Source organism: Oreochromis niloticus, linkage group LG3, assembly GCF_001858045.2.
Source record: "Oreochromis niloticus isolate F11D_XX linkage group LG3, O_niloticus_UMD_NMBU, whole genome shotgun sequence".
NCBI classification, from domain to species: domain Eukaryota; kingdom Metazoa; phylum Chordata; class Actinopteri; order Cichliformes; family Cichlidae; genus Oreochromis; species Oreochromis niloticus.
In genome coordinates this window covers 40,542,202-40,555,318 of record NC_031967.2, presented here as the reverse complement: position 1 = coordinate 40,555,318, position 13,117 = coordinate 40,542,202, and the positions used below count along the sequence as shown (strand labels likewise).

Here is a 13,117-nt window from a genome sequence, read left to right as displayed (position 1 = left end):
AATTGAAAACTACAAAAAAAAAAAAAACCCAAACAGGCTGACAAGCAGAACACACAGCATGGTGAGATGGCAGATCGCAACACGGACAGAGGAAAACACAGGGTTCAAATACACAGAGGGAGCAATCAGTGAGTGAGAGACAGGAGGGAAACACAGCTGGGGCAAATCAGGGCTAACGAGACAGGGGAAGCAAAACCTGATACATTAACATGAGACACGGACTTCAAAGTAAAACAGGAAACGTAACACAGATGCAGACTTGATAAGGGGATACAGCAACTAAGGAACACAGACAGAAGCCAAAAGACTAAAACTCTAACTTAAACCACACAGAGAAACTAAACTCAGCACAACCCTATAACCCATTAGACAAAGAAGGCTAAAAATATAATAAACCAAATCAAAGAACCAAAAACACAAAACCACTGGGTCGATGACTGCATGGAAGGGTGCATGAAAGGCTGTTTAATTGAAGTTGGCTAAGAGACATGTGAGGAGCGTTCAGCGCACTGCTGGCACGGTCTCTGCGCACAGAAAATCTGCGTTGTGCACAAAAAAAAATCTAACCTGAATTGAAATTAAAATAAATACTTTAACAATTCTGTTTTGCAGTGTTAGTCAGTGAGTGACTGGCTGCTCCCGTATGGGATTAGAACGATGCCACCTTATCCCATAGTCCAGCCAATAATGCGATTCACATTCGTATATACGCAGCTAATCAACGTCGTTGACAGGCTATGACAGCGTCCTTATGTGCCGACACTGGCATTTTAGCTAGCAAAGCGGCGTGGCTGATGTGCAGTGAAGCCACGTTAATGACAACATGTACAACCATTGGAGATGTGAGCAGGACAGACGGAACAATTGACGGAAAAAGCGTGGACTTTATACCAGTTTCTAAATTGTGTTGATAGGCCACGTAAAACCAGAGTTATGATAAAAGTATATGCAATGTTTGGTTTTCTTCCTGAATATTATCGTTGTTTATATTTACTGCGGGAAGAAACGGTAAAAACTGCATTTTATAAGGAAAATGCCCGAAAGCGCTCTCCGCCTGTGAGCAGAAACAAAACCAACAAAAACCCACCCTTTCCTATTGGTCGAAAAATGTACCATGTCGACCAATCAAAAAATGATATGGCAACATGGCATTTAGTTGTTTAGGAAGGGGGGAAGTTTTACGAGTGACGGCAGTGTTTTGAGATGTGAGAGATTTGTAACGTTTAGCGCAAATCTTGTGTAGTTAGTGTGTAGTGTAGTCAATAGTTTTGTTGTGTGTGTCAGAAGAACTGAATGTTACAGGTGTTACAGGAGTGATACATCTCCTGTTGTCAGGCCTGCAGGTATCAGGCTGTTGTTCTCCTTTATCTCATAGTGGACAGAAATTATTTTTTGGAGTGGCAAAAATAATTTGTGTGGCATCAAATTTGATGCAGAACAGCTGATTGTTCTGTAAATAGTTTTAAATGTTTATTTAAAAAAAATTTAAAGACATGCAGCTTGTGGGGATAGGTTAACTGATTAATCCAAATTGCCCATAGGTGTGAATGTGCGAGTGAATGGTTGTCTGTCTCTGTGTGTTAGCCCTGCGACAGACTGGCGACCTGTCCAGGGTGTACCATTTATTTTTTAATGCACCTTCTCATATTAATTCACTGCGTGTTGTGCCCAGGGCTGGACTGGGACAAAAAATCGGCCCGGGCATTTTGACCAGAGACCGGCCCACCAGGTATTATAGGAAAAGCCACAAAGTCTTTGATTGAAAACGAACGCTGTTGTGACAGTGATGTACACTGTCTTGTTGGTATATGTATGATTTCTATACATTTTACATCAGATAAAAACTTTGTTGTAAGATTCAGATAATTATTTATTAAAAGCTAGACATTTTAAATGAGAATAAGAAAGAAAAGTTTTTCTCTGTGCCCCCCTCTCCCTGTTAATGCCCTACCTGGCCCCCTGGCAAAACTTTGCTAGACCCACCCCTGCACAGTTACCAGCTGTCAGCTATGTAGAAAAGGATCCTGGTGTTATTTGTCTCTCAGAAACAGTTCATAACTTCCCTTCAACTCATTCATGTCACCTAAAAGGTAAACCTGTTTCTCCATCACCTGTTCAGCTCTGATGATTCAGTAAGGACATCTCCTGGTTTCATCTTCATGTTTCCCTCTCACATATCCAAACAGCTGATCAAGCTTAAACGTACTGCTGCTGTTTAGCGCGACATCTGGTGGTTTCCTCTTTCTGGCGCAAAGTGGGAGATAAACAAACAAGAGAGAAAAGCTGATCAGCTGATCATTGATCAGTTTCATGATTGTAGTAGCAACAAGAGAGGGAGGGGGAGAGAATGAGAGAAGAAGAGGCAGCTGACAGCATAAAGACACAGAATAAATCCAGCTTTGTGTCTTTTTCCATTCTAGCTGAAGTACGGGACAAACTGTGTTCCTTTTCAGCTCAATACGAAACGCGCAATATTTTCTCTGAATACGAGATGATTCCGTTTTTTACGGGACGGTTGGCAACTCTACTAACTAACCTTATGAATAAAATAAAGTTCACTATCAGTAACATCATAGCACCCACCCAGCTGTATAGAAACTCCGTCACGCTAGCTAGTATGCAGTACGAGTTATTGTAAATGGTAAATGGCCTGTATTTGTATAGCGCTTTACTTAGTCCCCAAGGACCCCAAAGCGCTTTACACTACATTCAGTCAACACACTGGTGATGGCAAGCTACATTGTAGCCACAGCTGCCATGGGGCGCACTGACAGAGGCGAGGCTGCCGGACACTGGCGCCACCGGGCCCTCTGACCACCACCAGTAGGCAACGGGTGAAGTGTCTTTCCCAAGGACACAACGACCGAGACTGTCCGAGCCGGGGCTCGAACCGGCAACCTTCCGATTACAAGACGAACTGCCAACTCTTCAGCCACGATCACCCCGTAACTTATTGTAACTGACTGTACAAACCGTTACAAAACAAACAAACAAAACAAAACCCATCGGCCCATAAAAACGCAGAATCACCATCGACCCACCGGGCGAATGCCTGGCATGCTAGATAGCCAGTCCAGCTATGATCGTGCCATCAGTTAACCCTTCGCGTGCCACAGCTGGCACGCGTGCCCAGGGTTACCAACCCCTGGCGTAGAGAATAGCACTGACCACAACAGACTCTAGGTTTTTTACTTATAGGCCTTATAAGCCTATATTGGTGTTTTTAAAAGTCATGCTTGACTTCATGCTTTTCTGAATAGTTTCTGGGATGCTTAGAACTCAAATTGCACTGCTGGAAATAGTTTATTTTGATGCACATGCTGTTTTTTTTGCAAATTTGCATTATAGGATTCATTTTCGTTTTTTCTGCAGTATATAAAAATTGGTGTATCTCAAAAATAAAACTATGAAGACACTCAAAATAAATTTCCTGTTGTTGTAAACTATTTTTTGTACCTTTTTTGTATTTAAAGTTTTGAGGGATAAGCCTCTTAAATTTCTCTAAGTAGAAATATATGTAAAAAAAAAACAAAAAAAAAAAACGATTTTCAATTTTTTTGTAGTTTATTGCACTTTTTTGCAATTTATGTAGTTACTATGGACTTAATGCATACATATTATTAAAATTTGGGCTATAACAGTTGTATTGATGTATAGCAACTTGAAATGCTCCCAAAATGGCACTACAGCATGTAAAAATATTAAGTAAGCTCTGGCGGACTTGCTTCTATGGTAGGTCTTAAAGGGTTAACAACTCACTTTAACTTGTTGAATTCATGACAGTCTGTTTTTGTTCTGTTTGATTCTTTATCTTTTGATCTTTTTGTCTTCTGACTGAACTGACTAGAAACGAACTCACCTTCTTTACTTGCTGCTTTAAACTGTCAGCTCACTCAGTGACTCCACCCACACTCCTGCTTTCACAATTTCTGTCCTCAGAATTATGGAACAGTTTCGGGGGTTTCTGTCAGACCGGTTGGATGGATTTACAAAGTAGTTTATAAGAAAGCAAAAACCCTAGCACGCGAGGAACAAACTGTGGCTTTGTCCTTCTGAGACACATTCACACAATGAGCTTCAGTTCAGCTCTTCATTTAACTGTTTTCCACTGAACTTTATCTGCTGCAGGTTTGGTTTTTTGAGGCAGTTCATGATGATCCTCCAGAATCACACATTCAACCATTTCACATATTTTCAGCATTACAGGCCGTCCAAGTAGAGAGGATGGCTCTATTTTCATTGTTTTATTCAAGTGTTTTGGAGCCCAGCTGGTACACACGAAAGTTTCTGGGCCTTAAAAACACACATAAGCACTGTTAGAAATTACAACCATATTAGTTTTGCACACACTGTCCTTCTAAGACACATTCACACATTCAGCTCTTCATTTAACTGTTTTCCACTGAACTTTATCTCAAAATGATATTTTTTCTGATCTGACTCAGAAATCCATACCTCAGCAATATTTACGTCCACTGAAGTTTCCATTTAAGTTTGCCCATAATGCACTTTGCGAAGTTTCCTACAGTGAATGATCAAACATCGGGCAACAATGCTGGTTTGCGCAGTGATGAAACTGCTGCAGGTTATTGAGACTCTGACAGATCCATCATGTGGCTCACAGCTGCTCAGAGAGCTCAGGTTTAGTCTTCATACTGGGACTCTTGCAGTGTGTGCAAAACAAATTTGGTTGTAATTTCTAACAGTACTTATGTGTGTTTCTAAGGCCCAGAAACTTTCATGTGGATCTTCTGGGCTCTAAAACACTTGAATAAAATAATGAAAATAGAGCCATCCTCTCTACTTGGACGGCCTGTAATGCTGAAAATATGTACGGTATGAAGATGAAATCTAACATGGCTTTATTAATTATATTGTTGAAGTTACTGTCAGAACACAAGGACCTGATGGTGAGGGGGTAACCTGGAAATTTTTCTCACATTTATTGATCTTATAAAGACTTGAATGTTCTGACTGTGTCCCAGTGCTGTCCTCTCATCGGATCTCATTCTCGTGTGAAATGGTTGAATGTGTGATTCTGGAGGATCATCATGAACTCACTCTAAAAAAACAAACAAACCTGCAGCAGATAAAGTTCAGTGGAAAACAGTTAAATGAAGAGCTGAACTGAAGCTCATTGTGTGAATGTGTCTCAGAAGGACAAAGCCACAGTTTGTTCCTCGCGTGCTAGGGTTTTTGATGCTTTCTTATACTTTGTAAATATCTATGTCTTTATATTCCTCTCCTTCTGACCTTGCTAACATGCATGTGTTTTAATAAACCTGTTTCTTGTCTTAAAAGTTTTTTACTTCACATGTCATAATTTATGATTGTCTTAATGATCTTTAGTTCATTTTTTAATGTCAGTTCATTGCTTCTCTCTAACGAGACGGGGGAAGAAAAACTAAACATAATGCACACAAGATTAGGGAACAGGAAGGAACTCTAATGTAACTCACAGTAATAGATGACCTATGTGTGAACCTGAAGTGTAACAGGTTTACATAAAGTTAGAAAACACTGAAAGAGGTGTGAGTCAAAGGCTCATCTGCAGTTCTCAGTTTTTACATCAGACTCTCTGTTTTTACAGCAGAATGTCAGAAAAAACATCTGCTCAAAATTCATATTAAAATTGATGTTATAGAACAATCAGAGAAAGAATTTGGGGTAAAAAAAAATTTCATTTTCAGTTATGATTACATTCACCAGAATGTGAAAGACAACGTCCAACCGGTCTGACAGAAACCCCCGAAACTGTTCAATAATTCTGAGGACAGAAATTGTGAAAGCAGGAGTGTGGGTGGAGTCACTGAGTGAGCTGACAGTTTAAAGCAGCAAGTAAAGAAGGTGAGTTCGTTTCTAGACATCTCGTTGAGTCAGAAGACAAAAAGATCAAAAGATAAAGAATCAAACAGAATAAAAACAGACTTTCATGAATTCAACAAGTTAAAGTGAGGTCTTCATTAAGAACAGTGCAGACAGAGCAGTCTGTGTCGTCAATTCAATTCAATTTTATTTAGATAGCGCCAAATCGCAATAACGGTTCGGCTTTGACTGATTCCATCAACACCACCAGAATGCTTCCCGTCTGTCAATGCAAAAATGAAACGCATTACAATAAGATAACTATTTGTAAGATGGCTGTGCTGCGGATCCACACCTCAAAGTCATTGCTGATCCCCTGCAGCATTTTACCTGCATTGCCATTGCAGTAGTTTTATTGTGTTAGTACTCTAATGATATCCACACCAAACATCACCACTGCAACATCTAACTTTTGTGGCATCCCTTGTTTAAACAGTGGAGCCTTTGTGGAGTCTTTCATAAACTCTTCATGATTTGCTTACCATCCCCGCCTCTGAGCTGAGGATGCCGTCATCTACCTGCTCAATATAGACCGGCCAGCAAGCGCTGTGAGGATTATGTTTTCAGTGCCCATCCTCTACACCACAGACTTCAGCCACTGCACAGAGACCTACCATCTTCAGAAATTTTCTGATGATTCTTCTGTGGTCGGATGCATCAGCAGGGGTGATGAGTCAAGAGTACCGGGCTGTGGTCGACTCCTTTGTCATGTGGTGCCAGCAGAATCATCTACAGCTCAATGTGGCAAAGACCAAAGAATTGATTGTGGACTTTAGGAAGACCAGAAAAATCGCGACCCCTGTTTCAATCCACAGGGTTGATGTGGTAATTGTGGAGTACCTTGGAGTACACATAGGCAATAAAGTGGACTGTGTTAAAAACACCACTGCACTTTACAGGAAAGGCCAGAGTCGTCTCTTAGGTCCTTCAATATCTGTTGGACAGTGCTCAGGATTTTCTATGAGTCTGTTCTGGTCAGTGCGATCCTCTATGCTGTTGCATGCTGGAGCAGCAGGCTGAGGGTCGCAGATTCCAACAGACTTAATAAACTGATCATAAGGCCAGTAATGTTGTGAGGATGGAGCTGGACTCACTGGTGGTGTCGGTGAGGCGGATGTTGTCCAACATAAGGACAATACTGGATAATACCTCCCACCACTCCATGACATGCTGACCAGTCAGAGGAGAGGGCTCAGTTAGACACTGAGATTACCCATAATGCACCACAGAATGACACAGGAAATCATTCCTGCCTGTGGACATCACTGTACAACTCCTCCATTTAATGCACATTACACACTGCAATAGTTACATCCTTAATATCTGCACATCCTCTACAGTGAAAATAACAAACTACAGTATGATAAGAGGGCACATCGATGCAGACTACTATATGTATATATATATGTATAAGTATATACATATATATATAATTATTTAATACACTGGGATATTTATATTAGAACTATTTTGTTAGATTTTATAATCTTGTCATATGTTGCATTAATTAATGATGACCCAAAATGGTCCACAGCAACACGGAGATAAAAGCAGGTGGGTGGTCTGTAACACAGTCACCGTTCTAACGTGTATTTCCTAAGAAACTGCACGTCACAGCTGGCGATTTCACAATCAGCCTGTCGTGTATAAAAGGCAGGTCTTTCTGTCTGAGGTCAGCATATTCCAGCCACCTAAAAGACTTTATCCAGTGAAACACTTTCTGCGCACACGTAAGTCTGCAACACTGTTTAAAAGGTTTTTGAGATGTAGTCGAGCTAATGCAATCTATTAAATGATTCTTACTTTGCTTTCTACTTTACTGATGGTGGTATAGGTTTTCGGTTTCTATCAACATGAACTTGAAATCTCTTTACTTGCTACTTTTATTAAAGTGAAAGCATGCAAGTTAAGTTTTGTTTATTGTGCGTATTATACGTAAGCTCTTTTAGGTTGATCTGACTTGTTAACTCCTGTGTCTGGGAGAGGGTGCCCCTAGTTAAATCATGTGTCACCACTTGACATAATCTAATCACATTGTTCTAACAATTCTCTTTTTTTCAGCACACCGCTCACACAGCACGTGCATTTTGTTGTGTTGTGCATAAAAATGTCATCCTAGCCTCGGTAGGCAATTATAAACAGATTCCAGGTCTGCATCAACTGTGATGTCCAGATTAATCTTTTTAAATGTTGGCTGAGAAATACTGTAACAGTCTGAATGATGGCTTAAATCTTTATTTGACTCATTCTTTCAAAATTAGGATTGGTGCTGTGGATTTGCTTTTCTTCATGTTTACTTTTAAAAGAGCTTTGGAACAAGAAGATATAATGTGTTACTACTGTCACTATTACTAATAGTACCTTAAGCACAGTTTGGTAAAAGGTCAGCAATTCATGGCATTAGTTAGTCACCAACTGTGCAACATGCATGTTTCTGTCCTGTTTTCTCTTTAAAAGCACTTTGCTCTCTGTGTGTTCACTCATGAATTCTTTTTTTGATACAGGAACTCACAATGTCCAACATCATTGAGCTTGCAGTGTCTGTAGATAAAAGTGATGAGAGTAAGCTTCGTGCAGAGGACTTCATGAAAATTGATGTTAATCTGAATGAAGGAGTCCAAGGAAACGCCATCTACCTTTGGTACAAAACGGGTGACTGTGCAGCCATCACCAGGATTCAATTTTCATTCAATAAAGAGATGGCAAAGGGCCTGATCTCTGCTGGCTTCCACAAGATTGACAAAAACCTCAACTCTGGATCGCGTGGAGATGAGATCTACCTGTGGTACAAAAAAGGCACCACAGACTATGATGTTCCCATCCAGAAGCTTGATGTCACTACGGAATGGCCAGATGAAGCTCAGAAGTTTAAAAATGGCTGGGAGAAACTGGCCTTTGACCTGAACCATGGTGCTGGAGGAAAGCCAGTCTACCTGTGGGTGGAGAGAGTGAAGCCAACGTACATCTGTGACATTGATGCCAGGCCTGCCTCTAATGTAGATGGTGACTTATTCAACCAAGGTTACATCCGAATGGATGAAAACAACACAGGGGGAAAAGTCTTCATCTGGTACCGTCAGACCACTGACCCTGAGCGGGCCATCAAAGATCTGGAACTCTCCGTCAACAAGGATGAGTATGACAGCTATCAAAATCAAAGCTATACACCAGTGAACCAGGATCTACAAGAGGGAAGCCAACCTAACGAGGTGTTCCTGTGGTACAAGAAAGACGACTGCTCCAAAAGCCCCATCAAGATCATCACTGTGATCAGCAAAAACGCTAAGGAGCTGTACCAGAAGGTTGGAATGGAGGTCATTGAAAAGCCCTTCCTCAGAGGCAGCTGTGCCTGTGATAGCAGTTACCTGTGCTTCCTCCACTGAGAGTAGTCGTGGTAACGGAGCTGAAAGCAAGGAATCAAAGTTGTTCCTGTTTAATGGGTTTGGTGATGGTTTTTCTTTCCTTTCTGAAATGATCTTCAATCACTAAGAGCTTTGACTCCACCAACGATCATTGATCTCACAATCAATCAATCTGTTTGACTCTGTATGACTTTATTCTAATCATTGTCTCTGTTTCAATAAAGTCTCTTGAGCATCTGAAATATCTTTGTGTTGTGTGTCAAAGCTTCATCTGACACGTGTTAACAGAATAAAGTGAAGAGAGCAGCTCAGCAGGATCAATACATGACTTCATTTAGCAGAAACCTGGGTTTACTGTCTGGGCATTTTAATAACATCGGTATTATTTGTGGTAGTAGTAGTAGTATTGATGGGATTGTTGTAAAGCAGAAATCTCACTAAATCCCGTTGTACGGAGATCCAGATGAATTTAAAGATGTCATCAGATTTTATTACTGTTATTATTTTGGTTCCTGATGATGTTTGCACACTTTGTGCTACAGAAACCATTCAGCTTGGCGACGCTGAGCTCTTTCAACCTGTTTAGGAAGCCTTATAACTCTGAAATACAGTCAGAGCATCGTCAGGCAGAGAGAGAAGGAAAGGAGGCAAAAACAGAGGGAGGAAGAAAGGAGAGGATGATGGAAAAGGAAGCAGGAGAGGTGAAAGTTACCGAGTATACTGACGTTTGTGAGACAGGGGCCGAGACGTCACATCAGTTTACATGGTGGGACACATGCAGCCCACTCTGATCCTGAGTCAAACTTTGCCTTGTCTCAGTGTAAACAGCTTTATCTGCACATTTAATCTCTCATATATATTTATAAAAGTAAAAGAGGGGCACATCTCAGTGTTTCTACGCCATGAAGAAGTCACTCTGTCAGCATGCCTCTCTGAGCAACTACAGAGGAGCAGAAGAGTCAAAATAAAGACTTTTATGCCTCAATAATTAATTACAATAAAATATGCATTATAAAATCCATGTTCAAAATCGATAACTAAAAGTAAAATAAAAAGTAATTCTAAAATATTTTTACTAAGCAATGTGGTAACATTTGGACTGACGTGTTTACTGTCAGTTTTTTAATCGCTAGTTTAAAGACTGTAGGTTGCAGCCATTGCTCTAACACTGTATAAATGTAACAGGCCTCAGTGCTGGTTCTAATAGTCTGAGCTGCTTCCAGCTTTATTTATGAAGAGCACAGCTGCTTACAAAACACATAGCTAGCTTGTACTGCTGGGTTATGTTTTCATACGCTAAGATGCAAGAAGGTCCTGCGTTCATTTCAGGCCGGGGTCCCTCTGTGTGGAGTTTGCGTCTTCTCCCCGTGTTCGCGTGGGTTCTCTCCGGGTACTCCAGCTTCCTCCCACAGTCCAAAGACATGCAATTAGTGGGGATAGGTTAATTGGAAACTCTAAATTGCCCATAGGTGTAAGTGTGGGTGTAAATGCTTGTCTCTGTGTTAGCTCTGCGACAGACTAACGACCTGTACAGCGTTTACCCTGCCTCTCGCCCTAAGACAGCTGGGATATGCTCCAGGCCCTGAAAAAGGATAAGTGGAAATGAATGAATAGATGGATGAACCTCCTCTAAGGTAGTATAACTAAAGCACATAACTAACACTGAAAGCTCAGAGTTTCTTTTAAGTCACCTCGATGAGATAGTCCAAATTATTTATAAACATAAATACAGCTTTTCTCACACTTTGCTGCAACATTTGGAGATTTGTGGGAGCTTTTAATAAATGACAGACACATTTGTCATCTTTATGTGCTCACAGTTTGACAGAGAAACAACAGTCTGACTTTATTCAGAGTTTATTTAATAATATGTAGGAAACAAAAAGGCCAGTTTTTCACCACAGATTTTAGTGTTTTGTTATAAAGTTCTTGTTTGTTTGTTCTGTGACTCAAAAACAAAACAACCACACAAACAAATAAACACAAAGACTTACCAAAGATAAAGACTTCAGACTCTGACACAGTGATCCAAACTGTCACTGTCAAAGTGAAATGAATCGTTGGAGCTGAAACAAACCGAGACAAGAATTAACGAGTCACTGCAAGTTTCCAGCATTCCATCATCTACTCCTCAGATAGAAACTGAGCATGATGGACACAGGGACGGTTTGACTTTATTACATATTGCATCAGATCAGTACAGAGTGTAAACCAAAGAGGAGCTCAAAATGGTTTCAGCAGTTTCTTCTTACCTTCAACAAGGAGCTCATGTTTTTCTTAGCATTTGCATTTCATTCTGTCTGTAAACACAACAGCTCTAAAGGTTTAGAATGTATTCTGATAAAACTCTGTTGGGTGTAGAGCAGGATCATATTAGAACAATCCAATAAAGGTGCATCTGGTTTACATTCACCGAGGTCTTCAAGGTCAACAGTATGACTTGATGGTGGAAAATTAAAAGTATGCTGTGTTATGTCAACATTTATAAAGTACAAAGATTTAAAATATCACGTTACATTTGAACTCTGACCTCTACATAAGTTCAATAGACCAACCTAAAAGTCTGCTTGCATTAGAATATAATATATATTTAAACACTGTAGTACAAAACTAACATTTTTTCCAATAAAAAATTTTCCATAACAATAATTCAAACTTGAGTGTTTTGGTATTGGCTGTTATTCACTATGCAGTAAAATGCGTTGAGTTTGATGAGCAAGTCACAGCTGCACTTAGAAAAATAAAGGTGCCAACTGGAACCAAAAGTGGTTCTTTAGACTGAAAAAAACCTTTTGTAGTGCCACAAAGAACCTTTCAAACAACGGTTCTTTGAAGAACCATATTTAAAAAGGTCCTTCAAATGGTTCTTTAAAAAAACCATTTTAAATCTTTCAAAATAAAATGTATCATGAATTGCATTTGAGTACAGTAAAATAAATACGAGCACAGGATAGACATATATTAATGGTTTATTGCCATTTCATAGTTTGCCAAAAGACAAAAAGGCATTTTAACCCTCAGCACAAAATCACTACTAATTAATGTCACATATTAGTCATTTAAACAGTAATAATTCAATATTTTTACTGGACTATAAATAAATACATATAAAAACTGCACTAAGATAACACAACAATTAATACATGTGTTGTTTAATTAATAAAGCATCAGAAAGTGATAAAAACACATTAGAAATAGCAATAGCTTCATAAAAGACCAATAAATCAACACATTGTCACCAGCAGATGTTTGCATGTTCACAAGTGCACAAGGAAAGAATTAGTCCGGTACCGGTGGGGCCCATGACAAGAGGTTTATTGCAATAGAGTCCGTCCAATGAGAAGTGTGTGTGTGTGTCTGTCCTACCGCACTACTTGTACAGTAGAGATTGCAGTCCATCAATGTGCGAATGAGTGTGAGTGTGTATGTATATTGTCTCCTAGAATCTTGGGTTGGCTTGCCATCCAGTGAACATTGGGATACTCTGGAATCGCTGACCTGGTCTTTGGATTCGTACCAGGCCCTTGTAGAGAAAAAATAAGTATTTTGGCTTAGACAACCCAAGATATGTGGATGCCAGGTCAGAGGAGGTTAAGTATGCAACTATGACATAGAGTAACTATGCACATATTTTATTTTATTTTATTCCTATTGTATATTTTATTCTATTTTATTCTACTGTATATAGTATTTTATTTTATTCTATTCTATTTTGTACAGTTGTGTACAGTATTTTATTCTTATTGTATTCTAATTTTTGCTATATAACTTTTGCACTGTCCACTTCCTGCTGTGACAAAATAAATTTCCCACATGTGGGACTAATAAAGGTTATCTTATATGGTGTGGAAAACACTTTCAGTTTTGTCTATTATACACTACCTTCAGAG

At 39.6% G+C, this 13,117-nt stretch overlaps 1 protein-coding gene across 1 annotated transcript; it reads left to right on the top strand.

Annotated features, from left to right (window-relative positions):
- Window positions 1-7,532: 7,532 nt before the first annotated feature.
- On the top strand, window positions 7,533-9,471 carry LOC100702323 (uncharacterized). The gene is made up of 2 exons (XM_003459099.3): window positions 7,533-7,595; window positions 8,370-9,471. The coding sequence occupies exon 2, from the start codon at window positions 8,379-8,381 to the stop codon at window positions 9,246-9,248; it is 870 nt and encodes a 289-aa protein (XP_003459147.1). The 5' UTR covers window positions 7,533-7,595; window positions 8,370-8,378; the 3' UTR covers window positions 9,249-9,471.
- Window positions 9,472-13,117: the final 3,646 nt, after the last annotated feature.